Source organism: Aspergillus wentii (genome assembly GCF_001890725.1).
Source record: "Aspergillus wentii DTO 134E9 unplaced genomic scaffold ASPWEscaffold_8, whole genome shotgun sequence".
NCBI lineage: Eukaryota > Fungi > Ascomycota > Eurotiomycetes > Eurotiales > Aspergillaceae > Aspergillus > Aspergillus wentii.
Window position 1 is genome coordinate 2102133 of NW_024467839.1, and position 23643 is coordinate 2125775.

At 49.2% G+C, this 23643-nt stretch overlaps 12 protein-coding genes across 12 annotated transcripts; 9 read left to right on the forward strand and 3 right to left on the reverse strand.

Annotated features, from left to right (window-relative positions):
* Positions 1-159: 159 nt before the first annotated feature.
* On the forward strand, positions 160-1415 carry ASPWEDRAFT_119948 (uncharacterized protein; the record flags this gene model as incomplete). Its single annotated transcript, XM_040828955.1, has 4 exons — positions 160-326; positions 374-684; positions 736-1115; positions 1140-1415. 4 exons carry the CDS (start codon positions 160-162, stop codon positions 1413-1415), a joined length of 1134 nt encoding a protein of 377 aa, XP_040685312.1.
* A 12-nt stretch (positions 1416-1427) lies between these two features.
* ASPWEDRAFT_698223 (lytic polysaccharide monooxygenase auxiliary activity family 9 protein) lies at positions 1428-2823 on the forward strand. The gene is made up of 2 exons (XM_040839075.1): positions 1428-1826; positions 1873-2823. Exons 1-2 carry the CDS (start codon positions 1658-1660, stop codon positions 2769-2771), a joined length of 1068 nt encoding a protein of 355 aa, XP_040685313.1. The 5' UTR covers positions 1428-1657; the 3' UTR covers positions 2772-2823.
* Positions 2824-2874: 51 nt separating this feature from the next.
* Positions 2875-5597, reverse strand: ASPWEDRAFT_32255 (uncharacterized protein; the record flags this gene model as incomplete). Its single annotated transcript, XM_040833638.1, has 8 exons — positions 2875-3441; positions 3486-3740; positions 3784-3877; positions 3918-3956; positions 4080-4418; positions 4462-4679; positions 4723-5468; positions 5513-5597. The coding sequence occupies 8 exons, from the start codon at positions 5595-5597 to the stop codon at positions 2875-2877; spliced, it is 2343 nt and encodes a 780-aa protein (XP_040685314.1).
* A 633-nt stretch (positions 5598-6230) lies between these two features.
* Positions 6231-7967, forward strand: ASPWEDRAFT_142098 (uncharacterized protein). Its single transcript, XM_040829430.1, has 5 exons — positions 6231-6440; positions 6484-6694; positions 6739-6805; positions 6848-7311; positions 7355-7967. The coding sequence occupies exons 1-5, from the start codon at positions 6249-6251 to the stop codon at positions 7924-7926; spliced, it is 1506 nt and encodes a 501-aa protein (XP_040685315.1). The 5' UTR covers positions 6231-6248; the 3' UTR covers positions 7927-7967.
* A 100-nt stretch (positions 7968-8067) lies between these two features.
* ASPWEDRAFT_176702 (Zn(II)2Cys6 transcription factor) lies at positions 8068-10374 on the forward strand (the record flags this gene model as incomplete). Its single annotated transcript, XM_040831542.1, has 9 exons — positions 8068-8106; positions 8151-8174; positions 8224-8324; positions 8369-8425; positions 8550-8782; positions 8832-9148; positions 9195-9653; positions 9702-9934; positions 9981-10374. The coding sequence occupies 9 exons, from the start codon at positions 8068-8070 to the stop codon at positions 10372-10374; spliced, it is 1857 nt and encodes a 618-aa protein (XP_040685316.1).
* Positions 10375-10545: 171 nt separating this feature from the next.
* On the forward strand, positions 10546-11689 carry ASPWEDRAFT_698432 (uncharacterized protein). The gene is made up of 3 exons (XM_040839077.1): positions 10546-10916; positions 10966-11096; positions 11156-11689. Exons 1-3 carry the CDS (start codon positions 10791-10793, stop codon positions 11463-11465), a joined length of 567 nt encoding a protein of 188 aa, XP_040685317.1. The 5' UTR covers positions 10546-10790; the 3' UTR covers positions 11466-11689.
* ASPWEDRAFT_45610 (uncharacterized protein) lies at positions 11649-12308 on the forward strand. The gene has a single exon (XM_040836577.1). The coding sequence runs from the start codon at positions 11914-11916 to the stop codon at positions 12286-12288; it is 375 nt and encodes a 124-aa protein (XP_040685318.1). The 5' UTR covers positions 11649-11913; the 3' UTR covers positions 12289-12308.
* Positions 12309-12577: 269 nt separating this feature from the next.
* Positions 12578-13828, forward strand: ASPWEDRAFT_176704 (D-galactonate dehydratase; the record flags this gene model as incomplete). Its single annotated transcript, XM_040831543.1, has 3 exons — positions 12578-12753; positions 12802-13023; positions 13075-13828. The coding sequence occupies 3 exons, from the start codon at positions 12578-12580 to the stop codon at positions 13826-13828; spliced, it is 1152 nt and encodes a 383-aa protein (XP_040685319.1).
* A 108-nt stretch (positions 13829-13936) lies between these two features.
* Positions 13937-14798, forward strand: ASPWEDRAFT_176705 (uncharacterized protein; the record flags this gene model as incomplete). Its single annotated transcript, XM_040831544.1, has 3 exons — positions 13937-14053; positions 14099-14311; positions 14355-14798. 3 exons carry the CDS (start codon positions 13937-13939, stop codon positions 14796-14798), a joined length of 774 nt encoding a protein of 257 aa, XP_040685320.1.
* Positions 14799-14858: 60 nt separating this feature from the next.
* Positions 14859-18976, reverse strand: ASPWEDRAFT_163838 (uncharacterized protein). Its single transcript, XM_040829860.1, has 3 exons — positions 18704-18976; positions 16834-18639; positions 14859-16785 (listed from the first exon to the last, which is right to left on the reverse strand). The coding sequence occupies exons 1-3, from the start codon at positions 18756-18758 to the stop codon at positions 14954-14956; spliced, it is 3693 nt and encodes a 1230-aa protein (XP_040685321.1). The 5' UTR covers positions 18759-18976; the 3' UTR covers positions 14859-14953.
* A 798-nt stretch (positions 18977-19774) lies between these two features.
* Positions 19775-21476, forward strand: ASPWEDRAFT_698631 (alpha-hydroxy acid oxidase). Its single transcript, XM_040839079.1, has 6 exons — positions 19775-20043; positions 20095-20432; positions 20492-20713; positions 20765-21018; positions 21066-21142; positions 21189-21476. Exons 1-6 carry the CDS (start codon positions 19916-19918, stop codon positions 21262-21264), a joined length of 1095 nt encoding a protein of 364 aa, XP_040685322.1. The 5' UTR covers positions 19775-19915; the 3' UTR covers positions 21265-21476.
* A 338-nt stretch (positions 21477-21814) lies between these two features.
* On the reverse strand, positions 21815-23031 carry ASPWEDRAFT_142113 (uncharacterized protein; the record flags this gene model as incomplete). The annotated part of the gene is made up of 2 exons (XM_040829431.1): positions 21815-22532; positions 22619-23031. Coding segments are annotated over 2 exons (1131 nt in total), but the record flags the coding sequence as incomplete, so codon positions are not given.
* Between the last annotated feature and the right edge of the window lie 612 nt (positions 23032-23643).

Here is a 23643-nt window from a genome sequence, read left to right on the forward strand (position 1 = left end):
CACTAAATCCGAGCATGATCATCCCAATCCACCCAATCAGAAACAACACTTTCTCGCTTATTTCTATGTAATGACGATCCTGGAGACAAACTCAATCGGTTTATTTTTGTGGAGAACCCTTCCTCATCCGTGGTTGAATGCATCATGGCATTTATCAACATGCACCGCTTCGAGAAGATAGACGACGGCGTCGAGGATGTGGAGAAGTACCGTCGAGGCGGGTATCATCCAGTCCAACTGGGTGATGTCTTCAACCAGCGATACAGAGTGATTGGGAAGTTGGCGTTTGGCCAGTTTTCGACGGTGTGGTTGGCGCGTGATCAACTGTAGCTCCCCCTTTCTCCGTTTACAGATTGTAGACTAATGCGTCTAGACGGCAAGGACAAGTAGCATTGAAGATTCTCAAAGCAGATGCATCGACGAATAGCAATGAAGCGTCTACATTGCTTGAACTAGCGGAGTCAAGTCATCCCGGCAAACGACATGTGATTGAGCTACTGGATAGCTTCACGCATGATGGACCTAATGGACGACACTTGTGTCTTGTGCTTCCGGTGATGGTGTCTGATGGGCAGGGGATGGCTGATGCTGGGAAACCGCATCAGGTGGGATGTGTACGGGCGATTGCGAGACAGCTTGTTTTGGGTCTTGACTTTTTGCATAGTCTGGGGATTGTGCATTGTGGTGAGTCTGCTTTATTGTGGATAATGAGAATGATGTGATGTTGATTGACAGACTTACAACCGGCGAATATCATGGTTTCACTGGATGAAACGATATATACCGAACAGCTCCTAGAGCCCCCTGAATTCCGACCTGTCAGATGGCTAGAGGGGATGGAAAGAGACGACAGCGCTCCAGAGTATCTGGTGACATCACAACGACCGCGAGGCCAACTCGACGACGCCGACTTTGCCACGCTGATGATCAAAATTGGCGATTTGGGGGGAGGAATCAGAGTGAAAAATGCACTATCGACTGCGTCGAGATGCAATGAGTGGCCCGTGACGCCGACGGCCATTGCCGCGCCGGAATTAGTGAATCGGGGGATCTGGGATGCGAGCATTGATATCTGGGCATTGGGGTGTTTGGTATGTCTGATATTTCCCTTGATGGTATCTATTGATCTATTAATATAGCAGATATTCGAGCTAGCAACAAACGCCCCATTATTCCCACTCCAGTGGCGTGGGCTGACGCCAGAAGAAGTCGACCAAGGCCATCTAGACCGAGTGGACCGGATCCTGCAGACAGATGCATCATTCACGCAGCATCTGACAGAGCGACTGCCGTCCGACTTTGGCACGGAGAATATCCAGCAGTTATCGTCGCTGCTGTTGTTGATGTTGCAGAAAAACCCGAAGCAGCGGGTTTCCACGGGCGATTTACTCTGCCATCCCTTTTTAACGATCTGACTCATATGATGCATAATGTCTTATTGTTTCAGAATAGAATTGTAGATGATCATCTGAAACATTAATCTTACTGCTTATTCAATGAGACCCTGCAGATACGAGGCCAATCAATAAAGGGCGGATCATTTTGTAAGCGCCGTGTGAAACAGTGCCTTGCGTTAGCGCTGTGGCTTCTTCTATATAACCACTCTTTCTTCTCTTCTTCCTGTTCTACTTTGATCATCACATTCATTCATCTTCTCATGTATCTTCTTTTCTTCCTCGTTGGTCTGGCTTCATGCCACACCGTCTTCACCACTCTCTACGTCAATGGCAACAACCAAGGCGATGGTGTTTGTGTCCGCATGAACCACCATGCCAACAATGCCAGTTTTCCCATTGAGCCTCTGTCCAGTCCTGATGTTGCGTGTGGTATGTCCGTCTACACCCCCTTCTACTCTATATACTAACTGTACAGGCTACAACGGCGAATCCGCCGTAAGTCGCGTCTGCCCAGCCTCTGCCTCCAGCACCCTCACCTTTGAATTCCGCGAATACCCCGACGCATCGCAGCCCGGCTCCATCGATCCATCCCACAAAGGGCCCTGCGCCGTGTACATGAAGAAAGTCGCCAACGCGACCGAAGACAGCAACGCCGCCGGGCCCGGCTGGTTCAAAATCTGGGAATACACCTACGCGGATGGAAAGTGGTGTACGGAGAAGCTGATTGAGAATAACGGGCATATCTCCGTGACCATACCTGAGGATATCCAGGCGGGGTATTATCTCGTCCGCCCTGAGTTGTTGGCGCTGCATGCTGCGCAGGACGATCCGCCGGATCCGCAGTTTTATGTCGGATGTGCGCAGATTTTCATCAAGGATGGTGGGAATGCGAAGCCGGAGACTGTCGAGATTGGACAGGGGACGTATGATCTCAGTATGCCGGGTTTGACGTATAACATTTACGAAACGCCGTTGAAGCTGCCGTATCCCATGCCCGGCCCAGATGTATATACTCCGGGGCAGAAGGAGAAATCGAAACGGTCAGCAATGGTGCAGACGGATGGCCTCAAACCAGACGGCTGCATTCTCGTCCGCGACAACTGGTGCGGCTTCGAAGTGCCCTCATACACCGACCAGGAAGGATGCTGGAAAGCATCGCAGAACTGCTGGAGCCAAGGCGACGACTGCTGGGCTTCAGTCCCGCCGACGGGAGGATCCAACTGCAAGATCTGGGAGGAAAAGTGCCATGATATCGATGATCATTGCAATAACCAGGTCTTTCCGGGGCCGCCGCATAAAGGAAAGGATTTGACGCCGAAGCCTACGCCGTTGAAGTCCAAGGCGTCATTCAAGAGACATAAAAGAGTGCATTGATGTATTTTATTCTATTGATGGATGATGTATGAATGAATGATGAGTCGGACTATCCCCGATATCTGACCCCCACGTCTCTTGTATAACTACATAATTGGTGGATTTACCCCCTCAACCGCCCATCCACTGCCGTCAACAGCAGGAAAAGCGTCTCCAAGATCGGCGTCTGTATCTTCAGCTCTCTCGCTTTTCGCACCGGATATCCCAGAATAACTTCAACCTCCATCGGGCGGCCGTTCTTCGCATCAGTCTGCATGCTACTTCCAATGCCTGGCATGGAATTAATTCTATCTAGCAGCTCGTCAATCAGACTATCTTGTAACTCGACCCCGCACGCTCGCCCAACGGAGATAACCTCAGCCATCAACCGGCGTGTAAATGGCGTCGCCTCAGGAGAGGAATGCAGCCAGCTCTGTGTATCCACCATGGTCAACGTGGTGAGCGAGTTCCAGGCTGCGTTCCAGACGACTTTTTCCCAGCGCTGGCGTTGCATGTCTTGGAGAATGGTGAATTTGGTCTTTCCGGCCGTGAGGAGAGAGGAAAAGGTCTCGAGACGGGATTGTTCGGTTGATGGAGACAGCGATGGATTGGGATACAGTCCGATCTGCATATCCTCTGACTTGGTATGCTTGACGACGCCGGGATTGATTTGTGTTGCTCCAACCCAGGTCTGCATAGTTAGATAGAACAGTGTACAATGTATAGAAGACATACCACGCAAGTCAAAATAGAGCAATCAGGGAAAACCCGTCTAAACGGCTCTTCATTCCCCACTCCATTCTGGATAATCACAATCGTCGTCTTCTCACTAATAGCTGGCTTTAAAAGGAGTGGAACAGAATCCTGGTCAATCGCTTTATGCGCACACACGATATAATCCACCGGCGAGGTCAGTTCGGCGGCGGATTTGACGACGGCATAGGGGTGGAATCGGTGGTGGCCGTCGTTTTCGCTTTCGATGAGGATTCCCTATTTCTTAGTATGATTCATTGTATATAGTGGATAGATGTACATTATTCTTGACAGCGTCGTAGTTGGATCGTGCGACGACGGTCAATCGGACGCGATCGTTGCGTTGGAGGATGAAGGCGTAGAAGGAGCCGATTCTGACGAGTTAGATAGTTCTCGATCAGGTGGATGACTTACGCTCCCAGGCCGTAGAGAAGGACGTTAATTTCACTCATGCTGATTAATTGCCAGATTAATGGTTGAGAATAATTGAATTGAATTGGGAGGATGAGAGATATAAATATCGTTATATGCGGGGTACGTGGGGGTCATAAATAGCATCATTATTCATCTACCTACAGCTTCACACACCCCGTCACATCCCTCTCCAGTCTCGCCGAATTCACCAAATGCCCTCCTAATTCCTCCAATCTGGTCACCCCCAGAAACACCATGTTCATCTCGATCTCCTCTCTCAGAATCTGAATCGCCCGTCTTACGCCTTCTTCTCCGTATCCGGCTGAGAGACTGTACAAGAATGGCCTTCCCAGTCCGACGGCTGTTGCTCCTAAAGCCAACGCTTTGAGAACGTCTGTTCCTCGTCTGATGCCCCCGTCGATGAAGATTTGCATGTTGCTTTTGAGCAGAAAGGGGGCGTGTCTTCGGATCTCCAGCAGTGTGAGGAGGGGGGATTGGGCACTATTCAGTTAGATTCATCAAGTAGAATATAGAATAGACATACGTATCTTGAGATCGACCACCGTGGTTGGACAGCACAATGCCCTGCACTCCATGTCGATACGCCATGACGGCATCTTCCACGCATTGGATCCCCTTGATGATAATCGGCAATGCAGTCAGTCCTCGTATCCAGGTCAGAATGCTCCAGTCGATAAACGGCGATATCGAGCTGGCCATGACCTTGGCCACGCCTTGTCCTTGGATTGACGAATCCCGTGCCTATCTTGTTAGTTTATAGATAATAGTAGATGAATGGTCATACCTGAACCTGTAGATTCATTCTCTCGTCCTTTTCCCTCTTTCCAACGACTGGACTGTCGACTGTCAAAACACACGCACTGGCACCAGCCTTGACTGCCCGTCGCACCGTCTCTTCCGACTTTGTTATGTCTTTATTGACATACAACTGAAAGAACAGCGGCTGCTCCTTTCTCACCCTCATCTCCATCACCCTCTCAATCGGAAAACTCGACCCATTCGCCAACATCTGCAGAATCCCCTCCTTCCCAGCCGCAGAAAACAGCGCACATTCGCCATCCGGATGAGCGAATTTCGCTATCCCAACTGGCGAAATATACACAGGCAGCGACACCGCATGCCCCAGAATATTGGTACTGGTATCAACAGCCGGGATACTGCGGAGAATGCGCGGACGGAGAGAAATCTTGCTATACGCTTTCTGGTTGTTGTTTTTGGCGATCTCGTCGTCGGCGCCGGAGGAGTAGTATGCCCATGCTGGTGGGGGGAGGTGGTGTCGCGCGATGTCTTCAAAGTCGTGCAGGTTGATTATCGTGTGTAAGGGGGGTGGGCCCTGTTCAGATATAGGTTCGGATGCAGCTTCATTTCCTGGCTTGGATAGAATGCCTGCTTCGATGTGACCCTGAAATGACGATGCAGGAAGAGACTGCAATAATTCCTTATCGTGGACAGAGTCGAATTCATCGGTCGCGTCTTTTCCTGCACAGCGGAGGATGACACTTGAGCCACCGGGATGGGAGGGAATGAAGTCTAAGACTGGTTAGGAGGATTCATACAGAAGAGAGGAGACTTACCAGTTACATCGTAGACAGAGCCATGTATAGCAACCCAGCAGGACGCTGCCGATGCGTGTTTTTCAACTTCCTCACGAGTCAACATGATTGTTTGGGGATGATGTTGTATGATTCTGTTGGTTAAATGTGCTGCGTGGGGGTTGTTTAACCTGTGCGGAGATTTATCCACTTCCCCGGATTTATTCCAATTGGAATAGTAAGCCATAATCAAATAGTAAACAATTCAGTTGATTGGATGAATCATTTTAAAGGGTGGATCGAGTTGAGACATTTACACCTTGCAGAATCAAGGGATCAGTTAGACATTATATATTGCTCAGCAAGAGAAACACGACCAATCAACCATAAAGTACCAATAATAGCTGCACTATATATCTGCATACAGTACTAAGTAGTATATCTTGAGCTGCTTGAATTTTCATACACATACAAACCATCCACAAGAAAGCTAGAATCTAGAATCGAAGAGTTCTATGTCATCATCATCATCAACAGCGCTACTCTGTCTGATCTACGTCCATCAAAATAATAGTCCACCAGTAATGATCATGATAGCTATCATAGCTACTGAATATCTCGGTCTTCACCCGAGCGTGGGGGTTTCTATATCCCTGTCAACCCCAGATGCGGAGAATCCCCACTTCCCCAGACCCCCACGGTATGATGTCTACTGTCTACTTCAATCTTATATCTCAGAGACAGATAGAGGATCCAATGTAGGAGACAGGCAGACAGGATGGATTCTCAAAACAAACCATCGGCAATGCACCTCGAAGGAGGCAAAGTCCACAATGGCGATACGGCACTCGCGCTATTCGCTCAAGACGGCCTCCAAGGACCGATTGATCCCGAGGAGGAGAGAAAGCTGGTGTGGAAGATTGACTGGATGATTCTGCCGTTTCTGGCTGTCTGCTATGCCTTTTACTATGTGAGTCTAGTATCTGGTATAAGGGATGGTATCTAATCGACAGATTGACAAAACCACCTTGTCGTATGCTGCTATATTCGGGATTAATGAAGACCTGGGAGTCTCTGGCGATGAATACTCCTGGCTGTCGAGTGTCTTCTACTTTGGATTCCTCGTCTGGAGTCCAGTGACGAACTTGTTGATGCAAAAGTTTCCTGTTGGAAAGTATCTCGGAGTGAATATATTTCTCTGGGGGTTCTTCTTGATGCTGCAGTGTATGTCCCTTGTATACGGTATACGATCTATATTGACCAAACAGCCGTTGCAAAGAACTTTGTCCAACTTGCCGTTCTTCGTGTCATTTCTGGCGCTGCTGAAGCATGCAGGTAAGCCATCCTACCATTACATGAGAATAAACTGACCAGCAGTGATCCTGCCTTTATGCTCATCACTAGCATGTGGTATACCCGTCGCCAACAACCCATCCGCATCGGACTCTGGTACACAGCCAACGGAGTAGGCATTGCCATCGGAGGACTCTTAGGATACGGCATTGGCCAGATCAAAGGGGCTCTGGCATCGTGGAAGTACGAATTCCTCATCATCGGCGCATTATGCTCTGCCTGGGGAATCATCATCATCTTCTTCCTCCCCGACTCCCCCGTCACAGCCAAACGACTGTCAGACCATGAGAAACGACTCGCCATTCAACGACTGCGAGACAATCAGACGGGTGTGGAGAATAAGACTATCAAGATGGCGCAGATCTGGGAGGCGTTTCTCGACTGGAAGGTGTGGACGTTTCTCCTCCTTGGCTTCTCGGGGAATATCCCCAACGGGGGCATTTCCAACTTTGGGACTCTCATCATCAAGGGCTTTGGCTTTTCAACCTGTACGTCTATCTATCTTCATACTCGACACATCTAACGAGTCAGTGGGAACAACTCTCATGCAGATCCCCTATGGCGCCATCATCGCCATCCTCATCCTCCTCAGCGTCTGGATCAACGACCGTCTCCCCCCAAACAACAGATGCTATGTCACCATCTTCTTCCTCCTCCCCAATGTCGCCGGCTCGTTCGGGCTCTGCTTCCTCCCTGAATCCAACAAAGTCGGCCGTCTCATCTGCTACTATCTGACGGGCTCATACAATGCCTCCTTCGTGCTCATCCTCTCCATCCTAACCGCCAATATAGCCGGCCACACCAAGAAAGTCGTGACCAACGCCATGATCTTCCTGGGTGTGTGTGCCGGCAACATCGCCGGCCCGTTCTTCTACAAGTCGGAGCAGGCACCGCGCTACCCCCTTGGGATCTGGTCGATGATTGTGTCGCATTTTGTGGAGATTGCGCTGGTGATCATGTTGCGTCTGGCCTTGCAGTGGGAGAATCGGCGCAGAGATCGGATCCAGGGTGTTGCAGATGATGACCGGCAGTGGGAGATTGATCAGACGGCGTTTAGTGATTTGACAGACAAGGAGAATCTCAACTTTCGCTATATTTACTAGTTAAGAACTATTTGCGATACAATATACATCTTGACGTCTCGGAGGCTTTCGGACCCGAACTCCGATTCGGGCTCCGGATCTGCATCCCTTTTCTTACAACACATCTTTTCAATATTCATCTCAAGTATCCATCCACTTGACATGGAGACTCCACAGTCTAGAGCAACCCCAAGGCCAGCTGTACGTATTTCATTGGTATCATATCAGCCAAGCTAACGTTTCAGTGCGACTTGTGCTACGCTAGAAAGGTGTGTCTCTACCAGCAACCACCATCACAAATATTCACACAAATCACAGGTCAAATGCGATCGAGAGGAAATATGTGGCAATTGCAAGAAGGCACAGGCTCAATGCCTGCGGACCCGATCGAAGGGTGATTCTGTTCCACGGTTACCACAGTGAGTCCTTCCTGACCGTGAAGACAATTCGCTGATCTGAATAGAATCACTGCCCTGACTGAGCGGTTGGAAAGGCTTGAGAATTCCACTCAGTCCCCGGAGTAAGTCTAGTCGATCTTTCAAATGGCATTGCTGACTTTCCATTACCCAAGCTTCCACAGGGCCTGCTGCGACAGAAGCACAACCACAGGCCAAAAAGCGGAAATGTAGTGAAACGGATGGCAGTAGAGTACCCATTAGTCCGTCAACGACACCAGGCGAGAGCTGGGCAATCTGGCAGCGTAAACGTCTTGCCAATCTTCCTACAGACAGAGCCCGTGTGCTGAGCGAGGTGGACCGTTTTGTGAAAAGAATGTCGGAATCCTCCTCATCGGCATTGCAGTGGACTCTGGATGAGCGGACTCGCGACTTTGTCGAATTAGAGCCTTCCATGGAGCTCTTGTACATGATGCTCCCAGGTATTTCCCAGTCACTCTATACGAAAATGACAGGTCTAACACTTCCAAGGCGTATCTGAGGATGACAAGCACTGGGACTATCTTTTCTGGCCTGACCACATCTCAGGGATTCGCTTGGAAGAGATGTTCCTTGCGTTAATGGACAAGAAAGAAAGCGCCGATGTTCTCCTGCACTACCGGGTGTGTGTGTACACCAAGGCCTTTTTCTACACCCTCAAGCGGTCTCGCTCGAACCACAGTCGCCATGTGTCTGACAGAATGGACAACTCCAAGAACCAATACCAGGAAGCGGCCCTGGATGCTCTGCGTCGCATACCTTTTCTCTCTCCGCCCCGTCTTTCCCTCGTGCAAGCTTTGTTGTCTGGAGTACGTGCCTTCCCAAATGCTGTATAGAATGAAACTGATATCGCAGGCAATACTAGCACAACACATGGGCAACCAATCAAGGTGTTGGTCGCTGACAGCATTCGCAGCCCGTATGCTCATGTCTCTTAACCATCACACCATCCAGAGTGTCGAACCGGATGATTATGAAAAAGAACAGATTCAATCCTGTCTCTATGTCTGCTACTGTCTTGACAGGGTTCTCAGTGCATTATTCGGACACACACCATCTCTTCCCGAGTTAAAGATCGATCCAGTCGAATTGGTTCTGTGGGGTGAATTTCGCCCTAGCAGTCCACTGGAATCACCAGCGAGGATGATCATTCAACTTGCCCACGTTCAGGATCTTGCTTGGGGGTTGTGGCTTGATTTCGACAAAAACAATGGAGAATCACGTCACGATCTAGAAAGAAATGACAATGAGATACAGGATCGACTGGACGATCTTTTGGAACAAATGGAGGAACTGCACGGGGACATCCAATGTGTAAGGAGGCTCCTTTCCCCGGCATGCATTGGCTGACTGACCACCCAGTTCCAGCACATCCTGTCTGCAAACCTGGAAAGGGAGTTTGCAGCCGCGGAGTTTGCCTACTGGGCCATAATGAGCAGTATCAAGCAATTCGAGTTCAGTAAATTCAAGCACTCTGGGGACCACGCAGAGTGCATTGACAGTGCGCGAAAGGCGCTTAGAATTCTGCTGGACATAAAGCGCAGTGTTCGAGAACATTTGAACGACGATGACCCGGATCCGTCATTCTTGATGCAGTATGCTCTCTATCTCCAACTAGGAATGACTAGCTGACCACCCCAGGACAATCCAATTATACCCCCTGACTCCTTTTTGGGTGCTCTTCCTAAACGTCGTTGTCACTCAGGACAAGGACGATCTGGACTTGCTAGATAATATCACAGATCTCTATGCATTTATATTCCATTGTCCCTGGGTTTCGAAAATGCACAGTCTACTCTGCAAGATCTTGGAAGTCGGTGGTGCATTTACATCCAGGTCGGAGTATACACCTTCTGTCCAAGGAACAGATTGGAACTTTTCGCCAGCCATTGATCACTCTGATAAAAGTGGCTATAAAGAGGACGAAGCACTGTACCTCTTCACACGTCAGCCCTCGTTGAATTGGGTTGACATAAACCATGATGAAATCGATCGCGCAGCCAGAGAAGTCACGTTTGGAGAGCAGGTACTATGATTCTTTAGTACCTGATCTATACAGGACGTTGAATATTATCATCAATCTGGAATTAATTCACAAATGATAAACATATATGTATTGTCATACAGAGACATGGCGAATGTGATCGTGACGTCGGCTGGTACAGAAGCGCCTACTGTTATAGATCAAGATACTAATACAGTTATCCATTGGTAATTAAACTTAGCAGGGCCACGATTTGCAGATTTTTTTATAATGTAGAGTTAAGGGTGCTATGACGGAGAAATCGCCAACATGGTTGTGATTGTGACAGAGTTGCAGCAATTCATCCCCGACAATATGATGCATCACAGATCAACGAATACTCATGACGGAGTATTGATCCATCAATTTCCCTCATTTGAATCAGAGATGCGACCGGTTTGCAATAAGGGAATCTATTCTTTAAAGCAATGGCTCCTCCTTCCTCTCTTTCCTCTTCTTCATTCTTTCCAATCTCAATTTCCAGATCTACTAGATTTTGCATCATGGAAGTTGCCCAGCAGAAGAACGAATGCCACCTGTGCAACCGCAAACGCGTTTGTTTTTCCAATTTCATATTGCCAGACTCTGCTGATAGGAAAGCAGGACTCTTTCTGGAGATTGAAAACTGCAACCAGACAGAACTGTAGAGACACGCCACCGCAGTGCTGGCACTGCAAGTCGACAGGTGAAACCCAGGCCCAAGACCCGGGAAAATCCACCCAACCGGAAGAACAGTGTGTCGTGCAATAAGATAGAGTCTAATCACCTCACAATTACTGACTTGGCTTTGCAGAGAGGATACGCCCGAATCACAGGAAGCAACAATGCCACAGACCAAAAAGCGTAAGCATCACGAATTGGCGCAGATCGAATTAGGGCCATCTATTCTACCCACCCCCAAATACTTTGAATTCGGCCATCAAAACAGGTGGTACATCATAGAGGAAGCATTCGATCTTGCAGGAAAATTGTGGCGGACATCATCTCCAGCCCAAAACAATTTGCACATTAAGCATCATGATATTATCGAATCAGAGGAGCTTGGTAACCTGTTAGTTATGATGCGGCTAGGTTGGTTTTTCCCCTTGGGATATGGCCATTAGCTCACTATCTTCTCAGAGATGGATTCAAACAATCCCAAGGACTCCCTTGGCAGGATCACATTTCTGCTGAGACCTTGGAGACAATGATCATCAGTTTGATCGAAGATGGCACGAGCGAGCAGATTCGCCTGCATCACCGCGTCTGTATCTTTACCAAGGCTTTCTTTTTCAGCCTCCGATGGCCCGGCAGATTCAAGAGCACAGCAGTGCAAGGGCAGTTTAAAATCAGTCAGCAAAGATTCCAGAGTGCTGCCCTCTCTGCTTTGAACCGTTTGAATTTTCTGTCTTCGCCCAGCGTTTCTCTTGTTGCGGTTCGGGCACTCCAGACACTGTGCAATATGTCGAATCATGATCATCTTGATCCAGGTCTCACGTCTTCCACATCATCTCTTTTGACCAGGGTTATTCTTTCTCAATCATAGGACCGAGGACTAATCAGAATAGCACCATGCTTCTCCGTGCGTTAAAACCGGCCTTTATACTCTTTTGCGATGTCCGAATCACAACGGACCTGGAGAATCTCGCCATTCTTCGGCGCGTAAAACGTACCCTCACCCAGTTCACGAACTCTCATCCATCCATTGCGAAGCTGAACCGTCTCGATTTGTTTATCAAGCTATGCATGTCAATCGAATCAGAGTCAGCGGATGCATTCGAGGCAGTTTGGAAATTCTGGCCAATCGAGTACATAAGAGGGCTGAGTCGGGAACTTTTTCGCAGTGTGGATCAGGATATGGCGTTGAGTCTCCTCAAAATGGAGCCGTCATTGGAATGGTTGGATATGGATTTTAATGGTATTTTGGATGGCATGGATAGGCGTTGACTTGCACATGTCATCGAGCCCTGTAGGCATCTTATAATGACATAGTCACTTGAAGATCAGCTTCATTGGCAATGATATACCCTGCCCATCAGATGATATCGCAAAATAATCCACCAGTAGGACTGATTTCCCCGCGTGGGGGAAATCCGGCTATCACCCCCACGCGGGGAAGTGGGGGTCAACTCGGATATACTGCGTGAATAGCTCTCGATAGCTATAAATATAGCTCATCAGTAGGATATATTGAGCATAGTTACAATCGTATACATATACAATTGAGCTGAAGAAAATGGCCAAGATCAAATCCGTCGAGTACTTCCGCGTCAAGCCTCGTTGGCTCTTCGTCAAAGTCACCGATGAGCAGGGACGTATCGGATGGGGTGAAGCTACCTTGGAGGGACACACGCAGGCAGTGGAGGGGTCATTGGACGAGATCATCACTCGGATAATTGGATATGAAGCTGAGTATGTGCACTATACCCATGCTTCAGGTGACCTGAGCTAACGAAAAAGTGACATCGAGCATATCTGGCAGACAGTCTGGCGATTGGGATTCTACCGCGGCGGACCGGTGTTCATGTCTGCCTTGTCGGGAATTGACATTGCGCTTTGGGATTTGAAAGGACGAAATCTCGGGGTTCCTGTGTACCAGTTACTCGGTGGGAAAGTGCGGAATAAGGTGCAGGTGTATGCGTGGGTTGGAGGTGATCGACCTAGTGATGTCGAAGTGGCAGCGTGAGTTATCTCCCTGCTTTGAACATTCAATCTATTCTAACTCCAGAATAGAAAAGCACGCATCGCCCAAGGCCTCAAATGCATCAAGATGAACGCAACCGAAGACCTCAACTGGCTCGATTCTCCCGCCGCCATTGACTCCTGCGTCGAGCGCCTAAAACAAGTCAAAGCCCTCGGCCTCGATGCAGGACTTGATTTCCACGGCCGTCTACACAAGCCCATGGCTAAACAACTAGCCAAAGCCCTCGAACCGCATCGTCCACTTTTCATCGAAGAGCCGTTACTATGCGAACATCCTGAAGCCATCAAACAGTTATCCCAGCAGACTACAATCCCCATCGCGCTCGGAGAACGGTTGTACACTAGATGGGACGCGAAGCGGTTTCTGGAGGATGGCTCGATAGACGTCCTCCAGCCGGATATCGCGCACGCGGGCGGAATATCCGAGACGAAGCGCATTGCCAGCATGGCGGAGACGTATGATGTAGCTATTGCGCCGCATTGTCCATTAGGTCCGATTGCGCTGGCCGCCTCTATCCAGGTTGCATTGTCGACGCCAAATTTTGTGATCCAGGAAATGTCGCTGGGTATGCATTATAACGTTGAAGCGGGCGATATTGATCTGAATAGCTATCTGGTCGATAAGACGGTATTTGACATAGCAGAGGGCTTCGTCAAGGCGCCATCTGGAGCCGGATTAGGAATTGAAATTGACGAGGACCTGGTGAGGAGAATCTCCACCGACACGGAGCCATGGCAGCCAAAGGAGTTTTACGGCGAGGATGGGGCGATTCGCGAGTGGTAGCCGAGAGGAGATGGCCATGGCGATCTAATGCGGGGTCGTGGGGGTGACAGATATAAAGATAGACAGTCCAGCTGTAGTAGAAGTCATCATATCAATTAATCAACTGAAATGGACATGTTCTCACTTAATAATCGAACCGCTCTGGTGACTGGCGGGACTAGAGGAATCGGCCAGCAGATGGCAATTGCCCTGGCTGAAGCAGGAGCTGATGTTGTTCTCGTCCAGGTATGTGCATGTAGTCTGTATAGCTTCAAGATACTTATTGTTCAGCGCGATACCTCAAACCAAGAAACGAAGAACAGCATCGAACAGCTCGGCCGTAAAGTAACCATCTACACAGCCGATCTCTCCTCCCGTGAAGCTGTTTCCTCCCTAGTCTCGACGGTGTTGAAAGACGGCCACGATATTGATATCCTCCTCAACTGTGCTGGCATCCAACGACGCCATCCAAGTCATGTCTTTCCTATAGAGGATTGGGATGAGGTACGCATATCCCACCCACCGTCAGCCCAGGCTAATTGAATAGGTCCTCCAAGTCAACCTCTCCACCGTATTCACACTCTGCCGCGACATCGGCGCTTACATGCTCACCCGAACCCCCGATTCTTCCAACCACCGCGGTAGTATCATCAACGTTGCCTCGCTCGTCTCTTTCCAAGGTGGCCTGACAGTCCCGGCTTATGCAGCCGCAAAAGGAGGCGTGGCACAGTTGACAAAGGCTTTATCGAATGAGTGGGCGTCCAAGGGAATCAACGTCAATGCCATTGCTCCCGGCTATGTAGCCACCGATATGAACACGGCCTTGATAAATGATAAAGAGCGGGCGGCGAGTATCCTTGCTCGTATTCCAGCCGGACGATGGGGGAGTCCAGAGGATTTCAAGGGAGCAACGGTGTTTCTGGCCAGTCGTGCCAGTGCGTATGTCAGTGGGGAAGTGTTGACTGTTGACGGCGGGTGGATGGGGAGGTAGATAGGCGAGATATGTGGGTAGAGGCAGTTAGCGTCAATATTACAATTCAGCCAACACAATGAAGGATTCCAAAATTATATTGTAACTTTTAGGCACAGCCGTATATCCAAAAGTACACTTCTAGCAATCAATATAATACAAGTCATTAATCATAATCATTCCCGAGCAGTGGACCGCCCAAGTTCCTGGAGCTGAATGCCTCCTATCTTGGAAACATCCACCGTCCCCTCATCGACCGGATCAGGCGGTTTCTCTTCTTCCGGCGGCTCCTCATCAACAGCAAACCGGTACCGCCCATCCGGTCCCAGAAACATCCGGAACCCATACAACTTATTTAATGCTGCAAGGTGACGGCGTCGCTGCATACTCGTCCAGTGGTACGTGCCCCGGAAATCTTCAAGCATCCGACTATGTGCGATCCACGGAATGATCGCTCCGATGGATCGTGGAATCCGGGGTCCCTTGAAACGGCCACGACGGGTGCCGAACACCAATAACACGACCAGCGTGTCAATCCCGATGATGATAAGTGCGATGGCCAAAGAAGGTATAGAAGGACTCATCGCCCACGTATTGTAGATTACCGTGCCGTTCGTTGCTTGAGCTGGCTCGACCAACGGCTGCAGGTAGATGTCCCTCCAGAGGGAAAAATATGTACTGTAAACCCATTGGTATACAGTCTGAGAAACGTTACTAAGATATGCTGGGTCCAGTGAGGTGATCTCCGGATGGCCCCGTTGGTAGAGACGTGCTACCAGAAATCCGGCCCAGTCGTATGAGGATATATACGAACTGTTATCGGTCGTGTCATTTCCTGTAAAGGTCTGTGGAATCGCTGCGAACGCTTTGTTGAATTGGCCGAGACTGACGGTCGCATTGTCGTACATGGAGCCAGAAGTAATAGAGCTGTCCCTGACTGGGTCGCTTTCTTTGATCTGTCCCTGCCGATCAAAAACGAGGGAGAACAACTTCATTCGGATGCGAGGCTCGCAGTGCAGGGCGACTGTGTTGTCATTTGTAATATCCGATCCGGCTGTGTAGTTCCACCGCCCAAGCACCACCACAGTCGATGACTGACATTCATCCATCTGATCATCTGCCACCGGTGAGAGAAAGTGAATGGAGAGTGTGATATCTTCGGACTTATTTTTCAGCGATGTCATATTAACCTGGCATTGACGGTCGGGATTGTCAAAGGGACGATAATCCCAATAAGTATTTCCCGTTCCTTGCTCTTCAACAAGTGAGTCTGCGATGGGCAGCTGACGGCATTCCAGGTGACTTCCAATCCCCAAGGTCTGCGCCCCATATGCGGCATCCGATTCTGGGCGATCAACTTTGAGGGGAACAAAGGAATAATTTGAGCTCATCCAAGGCAATATCGGGACCCCGCTAGTTATACCGGTCTGGATGAGATCGTATTCAGTAAATTCAGCGGCAAAGTCGGTCTGCAGAAACACTGAATTACTATAATTCGACAACACGGATGTGCTCGAAAAGGGAGAAGTGGTCAATTGCTGAGTAAACAGACCACCCGCGACCACAGTAAGCACAAAGTTCAGCATGCATGTGAGTGACACGAGGCCCAGCAGAACGTGGCGGTCTTTGACGGATTTTAATAAGACTGCCAACGGGGTCTGAGAGGCATAGTTCATCGACAGCGAGGCTTGAGCCTTGGCCTTCCCCCTCTGTAGGTGAACCCAAGGCTCGAGGATGCTGAGATTTCGATGGATTGATTGGCAGAGTGACCCCACGGAAGATGCAACCATCGACGGCAAGAACGAAAGAACAACTTGCAGGAAGCTCGAGTCTGACTGAGTAAGATGTCGAAATTTACCATCCTTGACAAGCGATGCGATAATCAGGCCCATAGATGTTATCACTGCGACCAGAAGAAGGAACTCGACGATGAAAAAGGGAATCACGAGGAAATGTGGCATCGGGTCGACGCGGGTGCGGAGATTTTCTCCTATATCCATGCGCTCGCCTGGTACTGTTAGTTACTGCAAAGGGCTATAAAGAAGAAATGTCTTACCATCGCCTGGAACGATCTCTAGTTTCCTTCCTTGAGGTCCATCTTGCCAATAGCATCTTGCATTTCGAAAGGTCCGGCGTAACTGCCTTGTGGAAAACTGGTGGAAATCATAGTCCGTTCTGGTGAGGATGTTGGTAGGCGTGAGTAGTTCAGACACGAAAGTGCACATTGCAGAGAGTGAGCCCGGGTCACTTTGCATCATATTCTCCCGGTTCTGGTAGACATACACCAGGACAAGGCCTGTGGCGGTTGCTATGCCTAGGATGACCTCGGACCACAGGGCAGCAAACGAGACCACCGCAATAGCTACCTGCTTGTTGAATCTCATTGCATCGATTGACGTTGGCTCCTTGTCCGGGTTGAAGAGTCGGGTGAACGTGAGGATAAACGACTGTTTGACTCCTCTTGTGATCTTGGATTGGAATTCGCTCTGGGTCATGGTAGAGGACGTGTCAAGGACTAGCAGAGGCTCAAAATCGCCAATGTCCTGACTTATGACGGGAAGTTCGGTCACGCTACGGTCGCCTGTGCTCTCGTTGTACTGGATAAACAGCAAGTCACTGGTATACGGCGCGCGTTGAGAAAGAAGGGACTGAAACTGAGCGATGTTGAACTGTGAATAAGTCATGTTGCTGGTGGTTCCAGGATGGGTTTTGATGGAATTTATCGAGCTATTGGCGTGCATCACCACCTCAGCATCTGCCTTGCGGTACGCAATATTACAAGCGAACGCCTGGGCAGAGGATGAATACTCGGGTTTAGATGAACTGCTTTGACTCGTTGCATTGACACCGATCAGAACCCCGTAGAGATCAAATGGATCGCAGCCTCTAGCTTTGAATGCTTTCTTCATCGGAGAGGAGGTTCTGTTGGACGATGACACGGGCTCCCAATACCGGACCTGTAGAAAGTCGGTTGACGGAAAGAAGACACTGCTATAGGAAAAGTCCAGTGTGCAGTCCTTGTGCACTCCATCGATGTTGTCTAGGTTGATGTCCGTGACGTTCCAGGAGATGAATGGGTAATCGACGCCGGTTTCATTAATTGTGACTGACAGTTTATCTTCCAAAAGAATATCCTGACAGGACAGTTCCGACCAGTAGACCGTCTGGTTCATCGCCCACACTGTACTTTCACGCTGGTCATCCTGGGAGACTTCGACCGGCGCGACGGCAAATTCGGACGATCGCGACCGTCGGGCATCGTCACCGGTTGCGATGACAGAATCGAGGTTATTGTATGCCTGGGCAGCAATCCAACTGGCTTGGGTGCGTAGGTTGACGAGATCGGGCCAGCTCTTCACACTCTCCGATGAGACAATTGTGACTTCCCTCAACTCTAGCAGGGTGCTCTGTAACGCGGGTAGGAACATGCGAATGAACATGGTAACGATAGACACGAGCAGCACGATCCAGTGGCCTCTCCGGGCGGAGGTAATCGGGGTGAGGAAAGACTGGCCAAAGTTGTAGTTGATAAAAAGAGTGGCAGCCGGTGTTCCCTTGGAGCGCGAGAGTTGAAAGTAGGGCTCAAGACGAAGGACGTCGAAGTCGATAAAGGTCCAGAGGTTGACGAGAACCAGCGCGACGATGATGGGCACATAATTGTAAGCGAAAGACTCGGCGGGGGAGACATTGGCGGTATCGAAAAAGAAGACCAGTCCTCCGTTGTAGCTGCTATATCGGCGCATGGCCTCGAGGGCCAGGAGCATCAGAAAGAAGAAACCGGTGATGAAGAAGAGATACGGCGGGCGGAGGGCGAACGGACGCCACCCCGGTCGGGATGGAAGCGCACGAGCATGTTGAGGGGCTGGAGAGAAGTAGAGGTTAGCGATGCGGTTGAGATGCAGTTCAGAGGGCAGATGAAGCGATACCAAACCGTTGCAACCACAGATGCTGCAGTCTGTTCAACTTGACACCCCAGGACATGCTTGGAGCCCCCTGGGGAGAGCGGCAGTGTCGAGATAAGACAGACGGAGTGGCATTGCCCGAGTGTCAACGATAGGATGCAAGGTGGGAGTAGTGCAGGGACATCTCGAGGAGTTCGCTGGCGATGGAGAAGCGAGAGAAGAAGAAGCAGAAAAACGAGGACGAGAGGGAGAAGCGATGGAGCATGACGTACGGCGTGGACAAAGGATGAAGATCGGTCGAAGCCTTGATTTGGTCCGTTTGGGATTTTGCAGTGGAGGAGAGGAAAAAGCATCGCCGGTGGGACAGCACTAACCGGATGGGGGAACGGTCAACAGAGTCTCTGTGGTGTGATTGGTGAAAAGCCCCTGAATCCCACCGTGGAACCAATCAAAGTTTGACTGTGGTTTAGAGTTCGTGGGGGGAGGCTGTGATTGGGCAAGAGAATTTGATCCGGTTTCTGATTGGCTGCGGGAAAAAGAAACACGCGGCTGGCAACATTCCACGGATCAGAGATACACGGATAGATGGGAGGAATGTAGAGATGATGATAGAGTATACAGATGGGAATATCTATACAGAATATACTATCTATATCAAGGAAGTTTACTTACTAATATGTACTTTCGCTTGGTTGACTTTGCAGTCGGATGGGACTGCCAAGGAAATAGACAATGGAGTCAGCACTGCCACACAGCCACATATCATGGCGTTTCAAAAGGAGAAACCACTACGAAGTATGGAGTATGGAATACCACCCAAATAGTATTATTAGTAGCATAGATTACAGAATAGTACAAGTACGTTATTATAATAGAATAAAATAAAAATAGGCTTTTCTTTACGCTGGCTACTATGGCGCCAGATGCACAGGAAGTACCGGATAGCCGGCACATATATATATTACATTGTGCTCCGAAACTTAATCATCAGTATAACCATATCAAAATACTAGAATGTATAGGCTGGACGAACTGCTTTCCGTCTCGAATACTTACCTTCATCCAGATGCAGGTGTATCCAAAACCCCGCACATGCATATGAGGGGTAGATAAGCATGTTATCCAAGGACGTAGTTGCATAAATGCCACCGACTTTCTACACATTGGACTGTCTGAACTATCTTTAATTCTTCAATAATCCACAACTTCATAGTACTTGAAACAGTACGTGATAAAATGGCTAACCGTGGAAAACCCCTCGACAAGCACGTCTTCTCCCTACAAGACCTCAAAGATGTGGCGTCAAAAAAACTCCCCAAAGTGTACCGCGAATACTTCAACCTGGGAGCCATGGACTTAATAACGTAAGTACACGAAAAAAACCATCTCAATAGAGTATCCTCACTAGATGATAGCCTCCACGATAACGAAGCCGCATTCGACCGGTACAAAATCCGCCCTCGCATTCTCCGCAACGTTTCCACCATCGACACATCCACCACTTTCTGCGAAACCAAGGTCTCCTTCCCCTTTGGCTTCTCTCCAGCTGCAGCACATAAAGTCGCTCATCCGGATGGAGAGATTGGGACGTCGCGCGCTGCTGCGACAACTGGAATTCCAATGGGTCTTTCGTCGTACGCCAATACCACGCTGGAGGATGTGGTTGCGCAGGGATCCGGGAATCCGTATATCATCCAGGTGAACTTTCTCATGAATAAAGACATCATGAGGGATGTATTATCCCGGGCAGAGGGTGTGTATATCATAGTTTACTCATGAAGAAAGCTAACAAAGTAGCATCTGGGTATAAAGCTGTGTTTCTCACTGTCGACGCACCGGTTTATGGCCATCGATTGAATGAAGCTAGGAATGAATATAGCTTGCCTGACGATCTGACGTATCCGAATATGGTGTCTGGACAGATTGATCTGGCTGGTGATGATGATCCTCTGGCCTATGACCCCAGCATAAACTGGGAAGAAGCCATCTCCTTCATGCGACGAAGCACCAACCTCCCGATATGGCTGAAAGGAGGTAATCTATCTCACCTCATGCATATTGATATGAACTAAGTAGAGGTACCAGTCTACACCCCCGAAGACGTCGTCTTAGCCATCGACCACGGTTTCGACGGCATCCTCATCTCCAACCACGGCGGCCGCCAACTCGACAGCGTCCCTGCCACCATCGACGCCCTCCGCGAATGTGCCCCTGTCGCGAAAGGGAAAATCCCCATTGGAATTGATGGGGGCATTCGACGGGGCACAGATATCTTCAAGGCGTTGGCTCTGGGCGCAGACTTTTGTTTTGCGGGGAGGATTCCGATTTGGGGGCTAGCAGTATGTTCAGCTTGTGTCTTATATTGAGTATGATGCTGACTGTCTAGTACAATGGGACGAAGGGAGTGGAGTTGGCCATCAGATTGTTGCATAAAGAGTTGAAGATGGTGATGGGACTGGCGGGGTAAGTCAAGACTCCTTCTATATGGCTTTGCTAAACGGTATATTAGATGTAAGAGTATCAGGGATATCACACCAGCCCATCTCTCCGTTCTCGATTGTAAGGGGGGATTGTCCAAGTTATGATCGATCAACTATCAACACAGAATGATAAAGCAAGAAAGTGTAATAAGATGAACTATCTGAAACCCTGTAACTTGGGATACCAATTTCACTCGCTTTTCCCATCACCGTCTGCATCGAATTTCTTAAAATGATCCCGATACACCGTATACGCAGCAGTGAGCTGCAATTAACCCTCTCCGGTCCTCCCGTCTTCCCCGTTTCATGCGAGTGCAGCGTCTTCGAGGATATATTTAACCATATGGATTAATCCAACATCAGGCAAATCATCTGGTGCCTCTCTACAGTGTAAAACGGGGGAGAGGTGCTCTAGTAAGGAAGATTTTCCTTACTAATCTATAGAAACTCCTACTTTCGGCCATGCCTGGTGGTGAATCATCACAATCATTTCGCTTATTATAAACACCAACCAAAAACCGCTTTCACCCTAAGAGGTATTACTGCTTTGACTTTGCAGCTGTAATCTGCGGCCACTTCCCCAGCGGTGCTGGAAAACATCACGTTCTCTGTCGTGCTCTAGCGGCGACTGGGCCGCTTCTTCGAGCCGACTGCGGTCCCGGGAGAGACTCTGCAGCGTTTCATTCGACATCTGACCCAGCCACTGGATAGACTTGTTCCCCGTGACGACATGTTTGGCCGAAATCAAGTCTCCGATCGTAGAGACAACCAGCTGGTGGGCATAATCCGCAGACACAATGTCCTCATACTGATTGACTCGAGCTTGCTCCGCCAATGACGTTGCATCTGAGCAGACATTTAGACAATCAATAATGCTGTCTTTTTCCTTTTGTATCTCCTTCAGCCAATAGTCCTCTTCTGAAAAGGATTCGGATTTCGACGCAGAGGCCAGCTGTCTTTCGAGTTCCACTAGGCGGTTTTTGAGACTGCTGGATGTTGAGAATAGCCGCTCTTTGCAGTCTATAAGCGAGGCTCTAGTTCTCTGATGAGGCATTGACGACCCCCGGTCAGGGGTAAAATAACCATCACCAACAACCCGGTCTGGACCCTTCTGGGAACCCGTCCGGTTCTCAGCCTTGTGGATGCAATCAAGGACTTCTGTGCAGATCTGAAGACATTGTTCTGTGCTGTCTTTCTCTTCTCGAATGAGTTGGATGTCCGGATGTATCTCCTTGGCCTGGTGCTTTTGCTGGCTCCCAATGACCTCCAACCTCCCTTCAATCCCCTGTAAATGCTCCTGCAGATCCGACTGGGTGTTCGCGATCAGGTCTTTGTATTCAGTGAGGACGCCTGCTGTGACGGCTACTTTGCGACTAGCAAGGCCAATAGGCTTCCGCGTTAGTTCCACATAGACTTCATCCCATATTTCATTTTCTTCTCCTGGTTGTAGTATACGTACAAGGTTGCGCCTCCCAGGGCGATATTAATTGTTGACTTATAACCAGCCAGCATAAGTTTGAATTCCGCAATGTCTCCCCCGCGCCATTGCATCAAGGCCCAGTCCCGCACACTGGTATGGGAGTCGTTGGACCTGACCGCAAATGAATTAATCGTCTTTATGAATTCATGGCAAATGATCTCGCAATGGTGCAGGGGTAATTTCAGCGCGACAAGATCATCCTCATATTCAGCTGCCGCCTTTTCCAGGTTCTCCAAAGTGTGATGCAAGTCGCCAACTTCGGCCTTTAGCTCCCGAATAATTCTCTTGGTACTTTGAAAATTGTTGACGGCCGTGTATAAGATCTTGCTGGCCTGGAAAGCAGCGGTGGCAAGAGCTACCACGCTCGTTGTAATTGAGAGCGGATCAGCCATAATGGTAGGTGGCTTTTGAGGTACACACTTTTGCCCTCATATGTCTCTCTCTCCTCATCAAATGAAGATGTACTTGTTCTCCTATATATATTCTTGGTAAGCGCCAATTTTTCACTCACCAGCAAATAGCGGGGGAGGTTGGTTCTCAACGATGCGACGACCCCGCAGGCTGCGGGCGGCTGTTTGTAAACCTTCTTTGATTTGTCAGCGCAACAGGCGGATGAGGCCCAGAAACCCACAGATGATACAGCCACAGCGCTAACATAAGCCAATCATAGTTGCCTAACCGGAACACAGATCAAGGGGATATCCAGATACATTTTTTGCTTATCGGCTGTTGATTAATAGGTTTCTATACCATTCTGAACAGTAAAAAATTGAGCGGGAAGCAGGAATCCAGGTAGGTGTGTGTGACAGCTGTGGCTCAATATCTTTAAGATTTTCGCTCTCTTCTAACATGCTTACGCGCCCTTATAGAGGAGCTTGAGGCTCGAGTGGGGTTCTGGGCCCACCTGACATGAATGATTCTACTACCAATGCGCACACCTCTCCTTATTGAGTTCATTTATTCCATAAATCATGCACTACCTTTTGAATCATGACAACTCTATT